Genomic DNA, 20,827 nt, shown 5'->3' with positions numbered 1-20,827 from the left:
TTTAACAATGGGATTTATTAGGTTACAAGTTACAATTCTAAGGCCATGAAAAATGTCCAAATTAAGGCATCAAGAAGAGAATACCTTCTCTGAAGAAAGGTTGCTGGCATCTGGGATTCCTCTGTCACATGGGTCGTCTGCTAGTCCTTCTCTCCTGGGTTCTGGTTTCAGTGGCTATCTCAGCTCCCGTGTGTGCTTCTTGCTTTTCTGGGTGAGTGTCTCTCTAAGCTCTCTCCAAACAGTTCTGCCTCTTATCCTCTCTTAAAGGACTCCAGTAAAGGATTAAGACCCACCTTGAATGGGCAGGGTCACATCTCAACTGAAACAACCTCATCAAAAGGTCCCACCCACAATAGGTCTCCGTCCACGAGGATGCTTTAAAAGAATACAACAGCTAAAAACTACCACTGCAGGTCTCCCGGGAGCCTCATCTTTGAAGCTCTCCCTCACCTGAGACCTCCCCTTGGTGGAATTCTACCAGAAGGAAGGGAAGGTCAGGAGGGTAGCACTAATCCCATTAGGTGTTCCATCCTGGTTGTGGGAGCAGAAGCCAGGCAGGGGCATGAGGCCTTAAGGTATTTCCCCCATGGGGCCACTCAGTGCTGAGATTCTACCATCAGAAATGTCCCTGGATAAAGGGGGTGGACAGCGTGGCAGAGGGAAAGGGTTTGGAATTGGGAGTTTGACAGACCAGGGTTCATTCCAGCTATGCAACCTTGGGCCAGTGGCTTCCCCTCTCTGAGCCTCAGTTTCCTCTTCTGTTAAATGGGCATCTCCCCTCCTCTAGATGCCACCAGCTGGGTCTCTCTGACTTGTCTCTGGGTGCTGGCCTAGAAAGCTGAGAAGAGGGTGGCAGGGAGGATTTGGACATTGTCTTAAGGGCAGAATTTCTGGGATAGGGTAGGTGTGTGTTTAGCTGACTACACATCACACAGTAGGCATGCTATGGGCCAAAGTACCAGACACAGAGTAGGCACACTGTGTAGATTGCCAGCACACAGTAGGTGCACTCTATGTAGACTGCTCAGCACACAGTAAGCACACCTTATGTAAAGTGCTTGAGAACACAGTAGGCACACCCTATGTAGGGTGCCCATCACACAGTAGGCACAATGTGGAATGCCTGGCATGGCACACAGTAGGTGTGCTCAATGTAAAGTGCATGGAACACAATAGGCACACTCTATACACAGGGTCTGGCTGAAGTAGGTGCTCTAAGTGGGTACGCTATGTGGAGGTCCTTGCATACAGTTGGCGCTCTATGAACAGTGAAGGCACACAGAAGGTGCACTCTGTAGAATCCCACCACACAATAGGTGCTCTCTGTAGAGTATTCTGCACACGGTAGGTACACCATGTAGTGCCCAGCACACAAGTAGGTGTTCTTTGTACACTGGCTGGCACATAGGAAGTGCAGATTGTATAGAATTCTAGCACACAGTAGGTGCTGTATGTAAAGTATTTTGCACACAGTACATACACTGTGTAGTGCCCAGCACACAGTAGGTACTCTATGTAGAGTGCTGGGCACACAGTAGGTGTGCTCTATGACAAGTACCCAGCACACAGTAGTTGCACTGTGTCTGGAAACTCGGCATACAATAGGCACATGGTACAGACTGGCCAGCAGACAGTAGGTTATCTATGAAGAGTGCCTGGCACACAGTAGGTGTTCTATGTATAGAAATTCAGCACACAGTAGGCCTATTGTACAGACTGCCCAGCACACTGTAAGTGCTCTTTGAGGAGTGTCAGAACACTGTAGGTGCACTATGAACAGTGCCTGGAACATAGTAGGTGCTCTACCTAGATGCCCGGCACACAGTAGGTGCTCAGTGTACACTGCCTGGCACACAGTAGTGCCCGGAATACAGTAGATGCACTATGAAGAGTTCCTGGTACACATACGTGCTCTTTGAAGAGTGCCTGGCACACAGTAGGCAGTCTATAGAATTTTCAGAACACAGTAGGTGCTCTATGTAGTGTGTGAAATCCAGTAGATGCTCTATGAAGAGTTCCCAGCCCTGAATAGGTGGTCTATGAAGGTGCCTGGCACACTGTAGGTGCACTATGAAGTAGAGTGCCTGGCACACGGTAGGCACACTATGCAAAGAACTTTACACAGGGTAGATTACTTTATGTACCTGGCTCCTGATCTTTCCACCTCCTGAGGAACCTTCCTCTCCCCCTCTAAGTCCCCACCCCAAGCCTCAGTTCTGGATGGGAAGACTGAGGACACAAAAAGAGCCAGTGACGCCATAGTTAGAGCAAGGAGGGGACAGAGTGGGGCCCCCACTCTGGGGTCCCGTACAAGTACCACATCCTCTCAAGGCCCCTCTCAGGCTGACCCCCACTTCTCCCCCGTCCTCCTCCCCAGTCCCTGAACTGAGCCCAGCCCTTTGAGCTTTTGCTGACCACAGAATCTGATCCTAATAATCCATGGTGAGCTGGATTCTTTCTTCCGGAGCTGATGGGGTCAGGGTTGAATTCCTGCCAGGCTGAGAGGCCTGCACGACCCCCTCCTGGCAGCATTCTGTTAAGCGTTTTGGGACAAGGACTTGGCTTGGAGATGCTCCCCAGGCGCCCGAATTCCTGCTTTCTTCAACCATACACGAGAGCACAGGGTGGCTGTAAAGTTGGGGGCTGAGCCTTGGAGATCCCTGGCCCACGCTGTGTGACACTGAGCCAGTGATTCAGCTGCTGTGGACACCCTGCCCTCCCCCTATTTTGGGCAGTTGCCAGGCAGGGAGGAGGCAGGAGGCCAGTGGGGATTGGCTGGTTTAGCCTCATCACCCCCAGCTTTCCCCAGGCCAGAGACCAGAGGCAAAGAAGCCCCAGGAAGAGGCAGGAAGAGGCTGTACTGGACAAGCCTCTTCTGACAGAAGGTGCTGGCTGGGGGGTGGCAGAGCTGAGGGTCTTTGTCGTGGCCCTCATAGAGAAGGGGTGACACCAAGGCTGGGTGAGTGGGCTGGCCCAGGACACTGTTTATTATTATTGGGTAAAATGTTCCCCCTGACCTCCTTGCTCTGGCTTCTGGGCTTTTCTGGACTTCAGCTGCCTCTCTGTCTCTGTATCTCTCATTTCTCTCTTGCCCACTTTCTTCCTCTTTTTGTCTCTTTCTGTGTCTGTCTCTGTTTCTCTTTCTGTCTGTCTTCCTCTCCCTCTCACTTTGCCTTTGCCCCCTGAATTTCCCTGGGCCTCCCTCCCTCCCTCAGCCCCATGCTCACCAATCTCTAAGCCCTCTCTGCCTGGCTCAGGGCACTCCTCTCTCTCCCCACCTCCTCCTGATCCCTCCCCTTGTCTTTCCCCGTCCCTGTCCCCACCCTCTCCTTCCCCCCTCCCTTTCCTTCTCCCTGAGCCTCTCCAAACCACCCTCCTTCTCCCCCCTCAGCCTCTCCCTTGTCCTGCAGCTCACCTCCTTGGCTCTCTCCCTCTCCTTTGTGAACCACCCGCCTCTCCCTCCAAGCCCACCATCACCATCTCCTTTTCCTCACCCTCAGAACCTTACCCTTTGTCCCGGCTTTCCTGAGGATGCTGCTGCTGAACCTGTCATGGCTGGGACTTGGGCATGTGGCCCTCTCCCCGTGGCTGCTCCTGCTGCTGATTGGGGCCTCCTGGCTCCTGGCTCATGCCCTGGCCTGGTCCTACACCCTCCATGACAAGTGCTGCCGCCTCCGATGCTTCCCACAGCCCCCAAAACGGAACTGGTTCTTGGGTCACTTGGGCCTGGTGAGTGGGGTGCCAGGACCGGGATGGGACTTCCAAGGGGTCAGGAATGGGTCCCCGGGGGCCTCAGAGCTGGGGGTCTGGGCTGTGCCCAGGACAGCAGATATCCAGGGAAGTCAATGGGAGCCCCTCTTTCCTCACTCATCCTCCAGGTCCATTTCTCTCCTCTTCTGTCCACAATATGCCCTGAGCCTTACTCTTATTCTTACACCCACCTCCTCCAAGCCTCCTTGGGGTCACCTTCCTGTCTGTTGTCCACACATTAGTGCACCTTTCCAGGGTGGCTGGATGGAGCCGATGACCTGCCCTGACCTAGTCTTCACCCTGAACATGGAGCCTTCCTCAGGGGCATAGTCCAGGGTCTGCTTCCACCCTTGGTCCCTCAGTGGACCTCAGGCCACTGCTCAACCTTCTCTGGGTGAAGGGGCACAGTCAGGCCAGAGTAGGGGCCTCCTCACCCCCTCCTGGGGCACCTTCCTCTTCTTATCTTGCCTTCCACTCTCAGGATGTAACAATGACCCCGTTGCCCAACCTGGATAAGAGTTCACCACTTCCCCTTTTGGAAGCCTTCCTTGACTCCCCAGCCTTGACCTCCTCTGACCTGCCTTGCTCATGTTTTACTTAAAAAATTAATTATCTAATTAGTTAGTTAATTAATTAGTAAGTTAATTATCTGTCCCTCCATTAGACTGAGGTCAGGTCCTCTATCTGCAATGCTCAGCCAAGGGGCTGGCATAGAGGGGGCACTCAACAAATGTTTGATGTTCTAGTGGTTGTTTGCCATCACCACCTTGGATCATCCAAGGCCAGAGGGAGGAACTCCCAGCTGCTTCCCTCCCCCAGACCAACTGTCAGATGCCTATAACTGACCAGCTTCTCCTCTACCTGGGATGAGAATTATATCTTGGGAAAGGGTGATGCTCCCAAGCTCTTCCCGGAGGTTTCCTGAGATTCTGGGTCTTGGAATTCCTGGAGGCCATGGGACTGTCATAAAATTATGGCAGTTCTGCCTTCCACTTGGCCTTGGAGGCTGGTCTTGATCACCTTTCTTCTCCTCTTTGGTCCTCTTTGTTCCTTTCCAGATTCAGAGCTCAGAGGAGGGTCTTCTCTACACACAGGGCCTGGCAAGCACCTATGGGGACTTGTGCTGCTGGTGGGTGGGGCCCTATCATGCAGTCGTCCGCATCTTCCATCCTACCTTCATCAAGCCTGTCCTCTTTGCTCCAGGTAGATCCCTCATCAGCCACAGCCTGCCCACTGCTGAGGTCTCTGTGGTGCTTGGATGGTTGGTGACCAAGGTGTGAGGGATAGGAGGGGCCACTGCCTCCAGTCTACCTGGACCCCCACCTTCCTGACCACTGGTGATGTCTGATTCTGTCTAGGGCAAGTCTGTGTGATGTCTGCTGTAGTCACATCTGGTCATGTCTGCTGTGTGCTTATACCCGGAATTATAGGGAGATGATCACGTCTGGGGCTTAGCTATGGCCAAGGACCTTTGGGTCATGTCTGGGTCTGTCCAGGTCTTGCCAGAGAAGCTGTGTGAGATAGTCTGGTTCTCCTCCTGGTCACATCTGAGTTGTGGCTCTGTCTTGTTTGATGTCAATTCAAGAATGTGTCAGGGACCAATGCTCCCTCTGAGAAATGTCTGGGACCATATTTGAATCACATATGAGGCAGGTATAAGGTATCCCTGTATCACATCTGGTCAATTTTGGGACATGAACAAGACCATATTCCTATTATGTCTAGGGCACATTTCTGGGAGAGACGAAGTCATGTCAGATGGTCTTTGGCCCAACTCTGAGGATGCTGTTTCATGTGATGCCTTTGCTGATCTCTGATTCTGCAGCTTGATCTGGTCACCCCTTACCTCCCATTCCTTCCTGCTTCCACTGTGCATGTCGCCATTCATGCCATGTTGAGCTTGGTGGGTGTAAGGGCATATCCTCACCTGTGGTCCATCCTCAATCCCTTTCGTGACTCCTGATGGCCCATTTCTCATGTCAGCCACTGTTGCACCCAAAGATATGGTCTTCTACAAATTCCTGAAGCCCTGGTTGGGTGAGTAACTGCCAGAAAAGGGGGTGTGGATAGCCTTGGTGGCTAGGGGAAGGGGTGCCCTCTCTCACTGCCCATGGCTGCCTCTACTAGGGGATGGGCTCTTGCTGAGTGCTGGTGACAAGTGGAGGTGCCACCGCCACATGCTGACACCTGCCTTCCACTTCAACATCCTGAAGCACTATATGAAGATTTTCAATGAGAGTGCGAACATCATGCACGTGAGTCCCTTCAACCCGTGGTCCTAGATGGAGTCTTAGGTGGAAGGGACCCCAGACACATCTGGTCTGGAGTGTTGGCTCAGTTGGGTGGCTTTGAGGCCATGGCTCTTTCTCTGTGTCCCTCAGTTTCCTTATCTGCATAATAGAGATATCTCTACTTTGAAGGGTGATCAAGGTGATTTAATGGAATCATTTCTCTAGTATATAATAAGTGATCAGAAGGTGTTGGTTTCTAATGTACCTCCCAGAATCTTTGGGACTGATGAAAGATCATGATGAAGAGTGCACAGTAGCTGTTGTTGAGTTACCACTTCAAAACTCATTGGTTAATAACAATAAGAGTTTATTATTGCTCAGAAGTCTATGGGTCAGGTGACTGGCTCCCGAGGACTTGGATGGGCTCACTCATGAATCTGTGACCACCTGAGGGTCAGGTAGGCAGATATGTTAGTCCAGGCTCACCTGCCTCACTTGGTTGGATCTTGGCTGGCTCAAGGTGACCTAGGATGGCCTCTGCTGGGACAATTGGACTTTCCTCCATGTGATTTCTTATCCTCCAGCAGGCAGCCCAGGCTTGCACACTGGTGGAGTCAGGTTTCCAAGAGAGTCAGAGAAAATTGAAATGTCTCTGGAAGCCTAGGTTTAGAATTACCATGTCATCATTGTTACTACTTTCTATTTGACCAAGGAAGTTACAATAGCAACCGAGAATCAAGAGGTGGGGAATCTAGTGCAAATTGCTGCAAAGTTGTATTGCAAAGGCATGGATATAGGGTGAGTTGAAACACTGGGGACAAAGATTTTATGAACTGCCTGTTTTTAACCCTACTTGTAATCTGATAAATTAGCTTGTAAATATTTCATGGATTCTGCCAGAAGATACGAGACTCTTGGGTCAGAGACAAAGGACTCTCTATTCATGGCACAGATAGTAGCTTGTGCCTCATGTTGGTTTGTGTTCTTTTCCCAAGCTACCAAATCTAATTAATAGGGGTGACAAATATGCCCAAATAGATGCCTGCACATGTGGAGTGTTGAGTTATAGGGGAGAAATACTAAGCTTAGGTAATCTGCAACTTTTGTAGGAAGCAGAAGCAAGCCTGTTTTTTTGTCCAATGGAAGATATTATCCCTCAAGTTTTATCACTGCAAACAAAATCTGAGAAATAGTCTAGGTAAAGAGTATCAGGTCCTTGCATTCTTGGTGTGACCAGCAAGAATGTGAAGTGATACTTGGGCTCTATGATGGATTGCCTCTCTCAACAGAGGGAACATTTTTACAACCAGCCTATAACAAGGATGAAGATGATGATGATAATGAAGATATGAAAACTAATATTTATGAAACATGCATTATATGTCAGGAAAGGTGCCATTCTAGGATTTATGTTGTCTACTTTAATTTTCACAACCTTAAGATGTAGATTACAAATGATGAAACTGAGATTCAGAGAGATTAGGATCTTGCCCAATATTATTCAGCTATTAAGTAAACTACTTTATCTGACACAGAAGGAGGTCATCCAAAATGTTACTAAGGATTTGATAGCTGGTAACCAGGGGAGGATGATGACTTGATCAAGGACATAGCAAGCACATGAGGCAGAGCTGGGCCTTGAGCCCCTGTCTCCTGACTCCCAGTCATGGAATCTTCATGTCCTAACAGTGACAGCTTTCCCACCTAAGCCTGGTCCTCCCTGAAAGTGGGTATCTGGGGTGAAGGACTAGGAATTTGGGTTCAGACGGGTGGCTGGGTTTGGGGAAGGGGAACTGGACAGACAGGGCCCAGTCCCAGTTCTTCCCCTCTCTCTGGCTAGGCCAAGTGGCAGCGCCTGGCCTTGGAGGGCAGTGCCCGACTGGACATGTTTGAGCACATCAGCCTCATGACCCTGGACAGTCTGCAGAAATGTGTCTTCAGCTTCAACAGCCACTGCCAGGAGTGAGTTCTGACCAGGTCCAGGGAACTTGGCCCATTGACCCAAAGGAGTAGATGGGGGAGGGATGACTGACCAGAGCGATCCAAAGGGCCTTCTTGGATAAGGTGGGTGAGAGCTGGGCATTGAAAGACAAGGGAGGGGAGGGAAAAAAAGAGGAATTTCTGGGTACGTAGAAATATTTGAGTAAAGGCAAGGAAGCTATGATGATCAGCACATGGATGCATCTAGGAAATGGGTTTGGAGAGATGTAGAGGGCTAGATCATTTGGCTCTCAAAAACCAGAGGTGTGTGAACTTTATCCTGCAGTGTCTAGGAAGCTATGGAAGGTGGTGAGCAGATTAGGGGGATGGTCAGAACAGATCTTTGGAGATGTTTCTTTGTAGGTCTGATTTCTCACAGTTGTGTTGACTTTGGATACAAGGATGCCAGGGAAAGGACTGGGTCCATGGATCCATTGAGAGGATGATGTCTGAGATGGGCAGAGAGGTTGGGGGTGGGGAAGGACAGAATAGAATATTGAACAGGAGGGGAGCGATAGTCATGATGTCCAAGCTCTTGCCTTGGGACACGGTAGCTGGGAGGCAGTTCACTGAGATGGGGTTGCAGGGAGAGGAGAAAGTTTGGCAAGTCATGCCTCCTAGGTCATTCCTGCCATGTATCTATGGGGCCACCTTCTCCTTGATGCTCAGTTTCCTGGTGGGAGGTAGCTCCCAGATTCTGGATGGAAGTGATCCTCAGGCTTCAGGTATGATAACTTGTTCCCTCCCTTTATGCCCTTCTCATGCAGGAGGCCCAGCCAATATATTGCAGCCATCCTGGAGCTCAGTGCCCTTGTTGCAAAACGGCACCAGCAGATCTTCCTGCACATGGACTTCCTGTACTACCTCACTCCTGATGGGCGGCGCTTCCGCAAAGCCTGCCAGCTGGTGCATGACTTCACAGATGCTGTCATCCAGGAACGGCGCCGCAACCTCCCTGATGAGGGTGCTGATGACTTCCTCCTGGACAAGGCCAGGACCAAGACTTTGGACTTCATTGATGTACTCCTACTGGCCAAGGTGGGCTACTGTGGTATCTGAATTCAAGAGTTAGACCGGAACTTGATTTCAGATTCCTGATCAAATAACTTGGATTCAATCCAGAGGGCACTGGAAAACCATGGGAGGTGTTTGAGAATGGGAGAGATGGGGTCAGAGATGCCTATCAGAGTATATCTGTATATCTGTGGTATACAGTCTGCAATGAACAGTTCAGTTTGAAACTGTGAAGGGCATGATAATTTACCTTATTATAAGCTAATAAGTTACCCTGCTCTAGTTTGTGTGTGTGTGTGTGTGTGTGTGTGTGTGTGTGTGTATTCTGGTAGATGCATTAGACATCAATCTCTGGGATTAAAGTAAAACATTATTACTCAATGCAAAAACAGAAGCCAGTAGAATAATTGTGATGGTTCCTTACTCTCAATTTACTCCAAGTGAAACATGATATGTGCCAATGTTTTCATCTGTATGTGCAGTAGAGTTTGCACCACAGGGGAGGAAAGCCCACATTATCATCCTTGGGGATTATATAGGAGGGCTGGCACATCTGCACATCTTCCTTCTGGGGGATATTGAGATAAATGACAGATAGATAGGTAGGTAGATAGGTAGATACAAAGACCTTTGTTCTAGAGTTTAAACAAGTCCCCTATAGCAAGAAGGCAAAGTCTCTAGTTTATGACCCTCCTGGGGGTAATTAATAAAGGATTCTGTGGGTTCACTATCCTAGATGGTGAAGCAATGTCTCTTGAGCAAGACACAATTTCTAACTTCCAAGGCATGTTGCCATTCAATCATCTCATAACCCAGATTGCCAGTAATATGCTTCTCAGGAAGCTCCCATGCAGAAACATGAAAATATTCCTACAGAACATTGATTCCTCCATTAAGGTCAAACATGAAGCAAGGACACCAGGAAGGTGGCTTGTGGGGTGGGGTCTATGGGGATAGTAAGGAAGTGAGTTCTAGGAATGCAGGGTGAGCCTGGGTTTCTGGAATGATGACGGATCTTCAGACAATGTGTCGGTTAGGGTGGGACACTCTCAGAGCTGGAGTGATTCTGGGAGTGTTGCTTTCTCTCCAGGATGAAGATGGGAAGGTACTGTCAGATGAGGACATCAGAGCGGAGGCTGACACCTTCATGTTTGGGGGTGAGGGTCCCAGCTTTGGATTTTCTCAGGGGCAAGGGTCTTTCCATTCCAGGGACTTGGTGGGTGGACCCAGGACCACCCATTCTGCAGCCTTCCCCATCCTCCTTGAGGGCAGTCAATGAGGGAGCTGTCCACTCAGTCCTGCTGAATTAGCCCAGAGACTCAGGTCTACCTGGCTGCCCATCAGGCCATGACACTACAGCCAGTGGTCTCTCCTGGGTCCTGTATAACCTTGCAAAGCACCCAGAATACCAGGATCGCTGCCGGCAGGAGGTGCGAGAGCTCCTGAGGGACCATCAGTCAGAGGAGATTGAATGGTGAGTGCCGGTTCTCATGGGCTATTCCCTGACCCCTTCTCATTGGTTCTGCTTCCCAAGTGGGAACAGAAGTAGGTCTTTTTGTTGATTCTTACATTATTGATTAGTGGTAATAGCAGGAGAGCCCAGAGGCAGGGCTCTACTCAGCCTGGCTGTCGGGGGAAGTGAGGTAGGTTTTCGGGTGAGAGAGATCTGGTTTTGAGTCCTTGATTCTCTACCAATTTGTGGAGTGAGCTTAAATGGGTCATTTCTTCTCTCCAAGACTAGTTTCTACCACTAATACAGGACGAGTCTCCATCCTCCGTGGTTTTTGGGGAGAATTAGCAGCAACATATAAGGGCAGATGCTGATTGGGGTATCATATCAATGACTTTCTCTTCTCCTCCCATAGTTTTACTCCTGAAATCAGTTTTCCAAAGATCTTCTCTCTCCTGAATATTTACTATTCTTCTGTCACATAATTCCTACCCTCTGGTCCAGTCCAGGGATTCACAGGAGACATCTGGGGTGAAAGTTTTTCATCTCTAGTTGAGAAACACATGCATAATTTATCTATCCTGCCCTGCTCCTCATCCTCACCTCTGCTCCCAGTCTTGTTCTCAACCAGGAAGGATCCAGGCTCAGGTTGTGCCATCCACACAACCTGGGAGAAGATTCCCAGACCAGGATACCCACAGCTCATATGGGGAGGTCTAGGGCTGAGAGAAGGTGATGGAGATGGTGGTGGTTGTGAGAAAAGATTTCAGCTAAGACCTTGAATATTATCAGTAACCATTTATGTGAATACAGTAACATTGCTGTAGGTCAGAGAGACAAAGAGACAAAGGCTGAGGAGACAGGGAGAGGGGAAGAGAGAACTGAATCAAGCCAGTTGAGTCAACCAAAGGTGGTTAATTTTTTTTTAGTGTGTGGTGTGAGGGACAGAGGGGCTCATGAGATAAAGATGCTCAAGATGACAGCAGAGACTGGTTGTGGGACCCTCTGAAAGCTCTATTAATGGCTTTGATTTTATTTATTCATTCATTTTTTAAAATTTAGTTTTATTGAAATATATTCACATACCATACCATCATCTATGGTATATAATCAACTGTTCACAGTACCACCATATTGTTGTTTATTCATCACCCCAATGAATTTTTGAACATTTTCCTTTCTCCTGAAAGAGTAAAAATAAGAATAAAAAATAAAAGTAAAAACGAATTCCCAAATCATTCCATCCCCCCAACCCACCCTATTTTCACTTAGTTTTTGTCCCCATTTTTCTAATCATCCATCCATACCCTGGATAAAAGGAGTGTGAGCCACAGGTTTTCACAATCACACTGTCACACCGTGTAAGTTACATAGTTATACAATCATCTTCAAGAATCAAGACTACTCAGTTGCAGTTTGTTAGTTTCAGATATTTCATTCTAGCTATTCCAATACATAAAACCTAAAAAGGTCAAGAAGATTTCCTCAATCCCACAATGCTGGGTCCAGGCTCATCCCTGGGAGTCATGTTCCATTGTTGACAAGGAGATTTACACCCCTGGGAGTCATGTCCCACATAGGGGGAGGGCAGTGAGTTCACCTGTCGAGTGAGCTGAGAGAGAGGGAGAGACTAACTAAACTGTTGGTCCTCAATGTTTGTGAGAATATCAGTAATAACCCAGATAGGGACAGCCAACATTTCCACATTTTTTCCCAGTTCCTCAGGGGAGCCCTGCAAACACATTTTTATTCTCTGCCCAAATTAATTTGGGATGTATCAGTATTTTACATTAATCTGTACAAACCTACCAGATCTCACTTCCTATTCAAAGTTCCATGTAATTATGGTGTTTGAATAAACTGACTGTACAAGTTAAATTATTTAGTGTGCTGCAGAAAATACAGATCCTGCACCAAATATGTGTCTCTTCCCTTGGTCTCACACAAAAGTTGAAGTTTTAAAGCACAGTCAATATTGTCCTTTACCCTTTGGCCTGATTTGCCTTAGTCCTAACCAGATCTACCTCATTCATATCTTTAATTGAAGTCTGGATTCTTTTTTTTAAATCTTTTAATTCAGTTTTATTGAAATATATTCACATACCATACAATCATCCATGGTATACAATCAACTTTTCACAGTAAGATCATATAGTTATGCATTCATCACCACAATCTATTTCTGAACATTTTCCTTACATCAGAAAGAATCAGAATAAGAGCAAAAAAAAAAAAAAAAAAAAAAAAAAAAGTAAAAAAAGAACACCCAAACCATCCCCCCATCGCACCCTGTTTGTCATTTAGTTTTTATCCCCATTTTTCTACTCATCCATCCATACACTAGAAAAAGGGAGTGTGATCTATAAGGTTTTCACAATCACACTGTCACCCCTTGTAATCTATATTATTATATAATCGTCTTCAGGAGTGAAGTCTGGACTCCTTTTAAGCTTTTTAAAAAGTTGCTGTATGAGGTTATACTGACATTCATAGCTACCAGCTTTGGCTCTGAGTTTCAGGTGTCACACAGATACTCTAAATTCCAGAGACCACCTAGGTTATACACCAAGAGCTCAGCATCTCAGAATTTGGAGCTAACCATTACAACTCAGGAACAGATGTGTCTGCTGTAAGAGCTTACAATCTAGGGACCTTTACAGTAAGCCTTTCCCTGATAAACTGTGCTTTAAGATTCAATTCTCAGAGTTTACACATTGTAGTTAGTGCATATTAGTGAGGCATTATAATGTTTGTCTTTTCGTTTCTCGTGTGCTTCACTCAAAATGCTGTCCTCAAGATCCATTCACCTAGTTGCATGTCTGACAGCTTCATTCCTTCTTGCAGATGCTCAATATTCTATTGTGTGCAAACACTACAGTTCACCGTTCTGTTCATCAGTCGATGTATCCTTAGGCCACTTCCATCCTTTGCAGATAGTGAATACTGCCTCCATAAACACCAGTGTGCGAATGTCCATTTGTGTCCCTGCTTTCAGATCTTCCAAGTGTGTACCACTTAATGAGGTTGCAGGACCTTATGGCCCCCACATACTTGCTTTCTTGTGGAACCACCACACTGTCCTCCAGATAGACTACTCCATTCTACTTCCCCACCAAGAGTGAATAGATACATCCCACTCTCCATGTTTTCTCCAGCACTTGTATCCCTGTTATATTTTTCCCTGTGATTTTGTAGAGATATATTCACACACCATACAATCATCCACACTGTACAATCAATTGTTCACAGTATCATCATATAGTTGTTCAGTCAGCATCTGAACATATTCATTACTACAAAAATATTTTAAAAAATAATTAAAAAATCAAAATACCATACAATACAATAATAATGTCAGCCAACACCACTAACCAATAATCCCATATCCCTCCCCTATATCCCCCTCTCATATAAATTTCACTTTGGCATGTTGCCTTTTGGTATGTTACCTTTATTGGAAGAATATTACAAGGTCACTGTCAATCATAGACTCCAGTTTACTTTGATTATATTTTTTTCTCAATACTATCCCTTTTTCAGCACCTTGCAAGGTGTCACTTGTTTTCCCACAAGTAAAAACATTTTTGTATTTGTAAACTTACAATCGTTGAACACTCTAGGTTTCACTAAGTTATACAGTCCCAGTCTTTATTGTCTATCTTTCCTTCTGGTGTCATACATGCCCTTAGCCCTCCTCTTTCAGTTTTACTCACAGATATCTTTGAGTTCAAAGTTCAGTGTACTTATACAATATTGTGCTTCCATCACACAGTATTATGCTATCCATTTCTGGATCTATACAACCACTCCTGTTGAACAGTCTGTACTCCTTCAGCATGAAATGCCCAATCTCTACCCTCTTTCTGTCTCCTGATAACCTGTGTTCTCAGCTTTTAACTCTCAAAGTTTGCTCTTAAATATTTGTTCATATTAGTGAGACCATATAGTATTTTTCCTTTTGTTTCTGGCTAACTTTTCTCAATGTAACATCCTCAAGGTTCATCCATATTATTATATATTCCGTGACTTTGTTCTGTCTCACAGCTGCATAATATTCCATTGTGCATACACACCACAGTTTGTTTATCCACTCATCCATTGATGGACATGTGGCTGTTTCCATCTCTTGGCCATTGTGAATAATGCTTCTATAAACATTGGTTTACAGATGTCCATTCAAGTCTTAGCTCTCAGTTCCTCTGAGTTAGAATTGCTGGATTATATGACAAGTCTTATGGTATTCTTGGTTGGCACATTTTCTTTTCAGTATCTCAAATATATCATCCCCCTGCCTTCTTGCCTCCATGGTTTCTGTGGAGAAATCTGTACCTAGTCTAATTGAGCTTCCCTTGTATTTGATGGATTGCTCTTCTCTTGCTGCTTTCAGAATTCTCTCTTTGTCTTTGACATTGGACAATCTGATCAGTAAGTGTCTTGGAGTAGTCTATTAGGATCTATTCTGTTTGGGGTATGCTCTACTTCCTGAATCTGTAATTTTATTTCATAAGAGTTGGGAAATTTTCAGTGATTATTTCTTTGATTATTCTTTCTGTTCCTTTTCCTTTCTTTTCTCCTTCTGGGACACCCATAACATGCATATTCATGTGCTTCCTGTTGTCATTCAGCTTCCAAAGATCCTGCTCATATTTTTCCCTTCTTTTCCTTATCTGTTCTTATGTGTATATGATTTCAAATGTCCTGTCTTCCAGTTCACTGATCCTTTCTTTTGCCTCTTCAAATCTACTGTTGTATGTCTCCATTGTGTTTTTCTTCTCTTTGATTGTGCCTTTCATTCCCATAAATTCTGCCATTTGTTTTTTTCAAGGTTACAAATTCTTCTTTACGGTCATCCAGCATCTTCTTTTTCATTCATGTCTTTGCCATGGTTTCCTTCAGCTCATTGATTTGGTTTCGGATATTTGTTTGAAAATCTTTAAATAGTTGTTTCAATTCCTGTAACTCAGTTGACTGTTAGTTTGTTCCTATGTCTGGTCCATATTTTCATGTTTCCTAGTATGGCTCATTATTTTTAGCTGTCTAGGCATCTGATTTTTTTTTTTTTTTGATTAGTTTATTCTGGAGCTCATTTTCATTCTTTTATTTAGGGTTTTCTTGTTGGTTGGCTTTGTTCTGTACCTGTTCTTTGGTGTTCAGTTCAACTTATTCTAGACCTCTAACAGAGCTTCTGTTTGGTTGATCAGAATTTTTCACCTCTTGTGTTTCTGGTTCTTACCCTGTCTCTATGTAACCTTTTTGTGAGAGTGTTTCCCCAGATATGGTTGACCCAAATCAGATTTTCCCAGTCCGGAGAGGCCCGGGTCACAGGAGGAGGGTATGGCATTTCCCTGAGAATGAGACCCTCCTTTGTAGACTCAACTTTTCCTTTCCTGTCCAGCAGGTGGCACTTGTCAGCCTGCAGCTCCTCACCAGTGTAAAGAGGTACCACATGTGCCTTTAATTCACCTCAGACCCTGTTCCTGCCAGGGGCATGGCTCACTGAAGCTGGTTTCTGTTTTCCAGCTCCTAGGGTCTGAGTTCTCTGATGGAGGGCCACCACTTGAACTGGGCACCACCTCCATTTTCTTGGGGAAGTTATACCTTTTAAGGAATTGTCTCTCCCACTAGGCTCATTGCTTTGTCTCAGACCTATCTTAGCTCTGCCCTTGCCTGGGTCCAGAAGCCAGCTGCATATATCTGAGGCTTTCCATAATTAGATGCTTAGAATGGTTATTTAAAAAAAGAAATCCCTTTTCAAGGATTTTCCAGAGCCCCCAAATTTTGTCAGTCCCAGTATAGTCTATTTAAAGATATGCCCTTTAGGCTATTATGCCTTTCACCTGAATAGTTACTCTCAGACAGTTTTCTTTCCATGTTTTTTAAATTACCTATTAACTATATAAAAAAATAAAAAAAAACTACAATCAAAAAACATTTCAAACAAACCAAAACAAAGGAATAAGAAAAAGACAACTAACCTAAAATAACTACATTACTTCCAACATGTTCGTACTCTATCAGACAGTTTTAATTTTGCCCTTGACCAAAAAATATGCAGAAAATAGAGTCCCCATGTACTCCCCTATTATTAACAACTTGCATTAGTGTGGTACATTTGTCACAATTGATGAAAGAATATTATTATAATTGTCCTGTTAACCATGGCCCATGATTTACATTAGGGTCGCACAGTGCTATGATTTTTTTTAAAAAAATAATTTTATCCTAATCCCATATATGCATGTAAAATTTCCTCCTTTAACTATTTTCAAGTATATCATTCAGTGATGGTAACTACATTTACAAAGTTGTTGGTATCATCACCACTATCCATTACTGAGACTTTCCATCACCCAAACAGAAATTCTGTACCAATTAAGCATTAACTCCACATTCCCTACCCCTACCCCAGCACCTGATAACCTGTACTACAGTCTTTGATTTTATGGATTTCCTTATTCTAAGTATTTCAGGTAAGTGAGATCATACAATGGCTTTGATTTTGAGCCCCAGGCAATGATAGTCACGGGGGATGTTTGAGTAGGGAAAGGGTAGTTCATATCAGGGCATCACAAAGATGCCTGTAGAGCAAGATTCAGGAGCAAACTCTTGTCTATGAGCTAGGGGCCCAGAGATGAAATTCCAAGGCCTGAGTAAGGCCAGGTGCTGGGAGATGGAGAGGAGTTGCTGGACTGGAGAGACATTTTGGAGGTGCTGCCCTTCTCTCCAAGGCTTTTAAAACTAAGATTTAAAGCAAAATTATGCATTTGCTAAACCAAACAGTACACAGTAGTTTATAATAAAGAGAAGCTTCTTCCTTGATCCCCACCTGAGAGGTGACTTTTACCAGTTGTTTTCTGTGTATCCTTCTAGAAGACATCAATTCTTATGAGCACATCTCTGTGGACACACACACACACTTTCAAACACACACTCTTTCTGTGTATACAATATACACCAGTCTTTGCATTAAGAATATTTTATATATATATATATATTCATAATATTCTTTTCTTCTACAATATAAGCTTTGGAAAATTAATTTTGAATTATGAAAACAACAATGAGAACAAGGGTTTTTCTGCATAAAATGTGACATTATTGAGAAGTCAAGGGTCACCTCTGACACCTCCCCACCAAACCTAATCCCCTCCCTGTTTCCTGAGGGGTGACCAGATCCATCAATTTGTTATATACCCTTCCAGACCTTTCCTTTTGCATTTGCATGTATATTTGTCACATGTTCTTTTTCACTCAACCTTGTGTCTCACTGCATGTTGCCTAACATTCCATAGTTAACTCAGCCCATTCCTTAGTTGTGACATTTCTATGAGCATTTCCAATTACAACAGATATTGCCAAATTGCCTTCCAGTGTGTCTGTACTGATTTACCCTCGAGCCCTCAGTGTGTGATGGGACATATGACCGCTACTCCTCTTTTTGATAACTATAGAATTCCATTGAATGGTGGTACCATGATTTATCTAAGTGTTCCCATTTTGATGGACACTTGGATTCTTTCCAGTGTTTGGTTAATATAAACACAGCATATTGAATGTCCATATGCACTAAACTTTGTTTCCATATCTGTGTCACTGCAGGGAAAATTCCTAGAAATGCAGTTAGTGAATCAAAGAGCCTTTGATTAGCTAGGACCTCTAGTAAAATGTTAAAACACTGGATGTGCTTTTCTTACTCATTCTTCATTTGGTTTTGTATTCTTACCAGAAAGAATATCATATTTTTAATGCAAATTTGTTAACCTGTGTATGGGTGGTTTCTGGGGGGTGGGTTTTGTTCAGGACGACTTGTAAAATTAGTTAGCTAAATTGTCTCTGGTACTTTTGTGATACTGCTTTTCTAATGCTCAAATCTTTGATCCATCTGGGATGTATTATGTTACAGGGAATGAGAGTCAGAGAGAGGTGATGAAAGGGTCTAATGGGGCAGCAGGGGGCTGGAGGAGTCTATCTTTGCTCCCAGGACAACTGTTGGGGGTTTCAACAGGGACGACCTGGCCAACTTGCCCTTCCTGACCATGTGCATCAAGGAGAGTCTGCGGTTGCATCCCCCAGTCAGCATTGTTTCCCGCTGCTGTACTCAGGACATTGTGCTCCCGGATGGCCGAGTTATCCCCAAAGGTGCTTGCAATGACAGGTGGAGGAGGCTCTTGGGCAGGAAGGGGGTTCCATCAGGCAGTGGGTCCCCCTCCTGATTAACCCTCCACTCCCACAGGTGTTATCTGCCTCATCAGCATTTTTGGGACCCATCACAACCCATCAGTCTGGCCAAATCCTGAGGTGCTTCCCAACCCCCCACCCCCCTCTGATTTAAACACTACAGGGACATGGGGGATGGTGCAGGGTCCTGACCTGGGAAATCAGACCCTTCTCCTCCAGCATACACACATCTATCTCTTGAGGGCTTGCTGATCAGGGGTACCATCCGCCTGTCCAGCTGTCATACCTCATCCACCTCCAGGTCTATGATCCCTTCCGCTTCCACCCAGAGAACACCCAGAAGAGATCACCTCTGGCTTTCATTCCCTTCTCAGCAGGGCCCAGGTGAGGCCAACATCTGACCAGGGATGGAGTGATGGGTGGCGGGGGTCTGGGTCTCTGTCATTTCCTGATTCTGGGGAGATATGAAGTTCCAGGTGGTCTGAGTTCCAACCTCCTTCTCTCCACTCCCTGAGAGGATGGACGAGGATCTGGAGAAAGGAGGAGACGCCCAAGGAGGGGTCCTGGGTGTGCTCAGCGCCCCCTTCTCCACATCTACCAGTTGAGCTGGGGGTTGGAGTTCAGGCCAAGCTCAGGAGACGTGGAAGACCACATGGGGGTCCCATGCACGGTTAGGCCCCCTTCTGCCTCTCAGGCTGGTGAGGGAGAGGGCGGGGGTCCCGGGCCAGATCCAGGCGCCATGGGGGCCGGGTTGGGAGTCCCGGGCTCAGTCTAAGCTCCAATTCCGCCCGCAGGAACTGCATTGGGCAGACGTTCGCCCTGACCGAGATCAAGGTGGTCCTGGCGCTCACGCTGCTGCGCTTCCGCATCCTGCCCGTGGAGATAGAGCCCCGAAGGAAGCCGGAGCTGATCCTGCGCGCGGAGGGGGGACTTTGGTTGCGAGTGGAGCTGCTGAACGCTGGTCCTCAGGAATCCACCGCCACACGGCCTTAGAGCCATCCCTGACTCCACCCATCTACCTTTGCAGATTCGCAGGAATAAAGTTTTGTTCTCACCTCTGCTAGAGTCTCATGGGTGCTCTTGGGAACAGCGGAGATCCAGGGCATGATGGTGGCTGTTGGGAAGTGGGGCTGCTGTCTCTGAGCTTAAGCCCCTGACTGCCTTGCAGGCTGACCACTGGGGTCCCAACACTGATGGTGGGCTCTCCCAGAGCCCAGTCACAGACTTTATTCTTTGGCCCCTGGGAGCCATGGAAGGCATTTGAGCAGGAGAGAGGCCAGGATTAAGGACAGACTTATAGGGCAAGCTTGAAGTTCTGAGTCTAGGAAGAAGAGATCCTAGGGTAGTGAATTCCTTCCCCCTGGACCATGGGTGCCTCAAGGAAAATACTTCTTGGCTGCTCAGAACACAGGGGGAGAAGAACTGCAGCTACACCCTGATAGCCTGTCTGGGACTCACAGTTACCTCCCTGCTGTACCGAACGTCCCCAGCCATGTGTCTGCCCTTCCTAGTCATCCCATCAGTGGTCCCCTTCCCCAGCCCCCAGGGAGTGTCCCCCCTCTTCTTCTCTGTGCCTGCTGATGTTGCCCAGGCGGCATGGCCAACAGACACTGGCTGAATCCCCATCATGTGCTAGGCTCTCCTTGTAGCACCTCTGGGTTTTGATTCTTCATCCCTTTACTATGAGGTCATCAAAATACAGGGTTATATTTTCCTGAATCCAGAAATGCCTCTAGGGTAAAAGTATAATTCGTGTTCATTTTATCTCTAGATTTCTACCTTCATTTGAGTAGTGTCTTTGTAATTCCTTTTTGTCTTTTCAGCTCCTTTACTCACTTAATAAGATTGGAAAAGTATTCAGCTTCTAAAGTTGTTTTTTTGAATGTTGGAAGGATAATTCAAATAACACGGCTTGCCATTAATGGAAACAGGAAGTCTCACATGTGATTTCAAACTGTTCTGACCTAGTGATTACTGTACTCTTGGATGTATTATGACTGACAATTACTATTGAGTTTATAGATTTCCAGACCCACAAAAACCCATATCAGGGTCTAGAGGGAGGATTGCACCTCACATAGAGATCCTGGACTTTGAACTAGAATGAGGGACCAATTGGATTAGGGCATTATTTCCTTAGGGATGTGTGAGTATGTTCTATATAAAGGAAAGAGGGTATACATTGTGTGCTTGAGTAGCTAAAGGGGTGAACTGTGTCAGAGAT

General features: G+C 46.0%; 1 protein-coding gene across 9 annotated transcripts; it reads left to right on the top strand.

The window, feature by feature from the left end:
- Positions 1-2,731: 2,731 nt before the first annotated feature.
- On the top strand, positions 2,732-19,663 carry LOC119520419 (cytochrome P450 4F3-like). 9 transcript variants are annotated; one of them, XM_037818254.1, is made up of 14 exons: positions 2,807-2,959; positions 3,501-3,729; positions 4,809-4,953; positions 5,734-5,787; positions 5,878-6,005; positions 7,822-7,943; positions 8,729-8,999; positions 10,066-10,132; positions 10,320-10,449; positions 18,407-18,564; positions 18,659-18,723; positions 18,905-18,987; positions 19,119-19,273; positions 19,398-19,563. In XM_037818254.1, the coding sequence occupies exons 2-14, from the start codon at positions 3,532-3,534 to the stop codon at positions 19,424-19,426; spliced, it is 1,605 nt and encodes a 534-aa protein (XP_037674182.1). In that variant the 5' UTR covers positions 2,807-2,959; positions 3,501-3,531; the 3' UTR covers positions 19,427-19,563. The 9 variants fall into 9 exon arrangements, 8 of the variants coding, with proteins under 8 accessions (XP_037674181.1, XP_037674182.1, XP_037674183.1 ...); XM_037818253.1 differs by lacking the exon at positions 19,119-19,273 and having other exon boundaries at positions 2,732-2,885; positions 19,398-19,663; XM_037818255.1 differs by lacking the exon at positions 19,119-19,273 and having other exon boundaries at positions 2,808-2,959; positions 18,431-18,564; positions 19,398-19,663.
- Positions 19,664-20,827: the final 1,164 nt, after the last annotated feature.

Source organism: Choloepus didactylus, chromosome 25 (genome assembly GCF_015220235.1).
Source record: "Choloepus didactylus isolate mChoDid1 chromosome 25, mChoDid1.pri, whole genome shotgun sequence".
Taxonomy (NCBI): Eukaryota; Metazoa; Chordata; class Mammalia; order Pilosa; family Megalonychidae; genus Choloepus; species Choloepus didactylus.
This window is presented reverse-complemented; position numbering and strand designations above follow the sequence as displayed.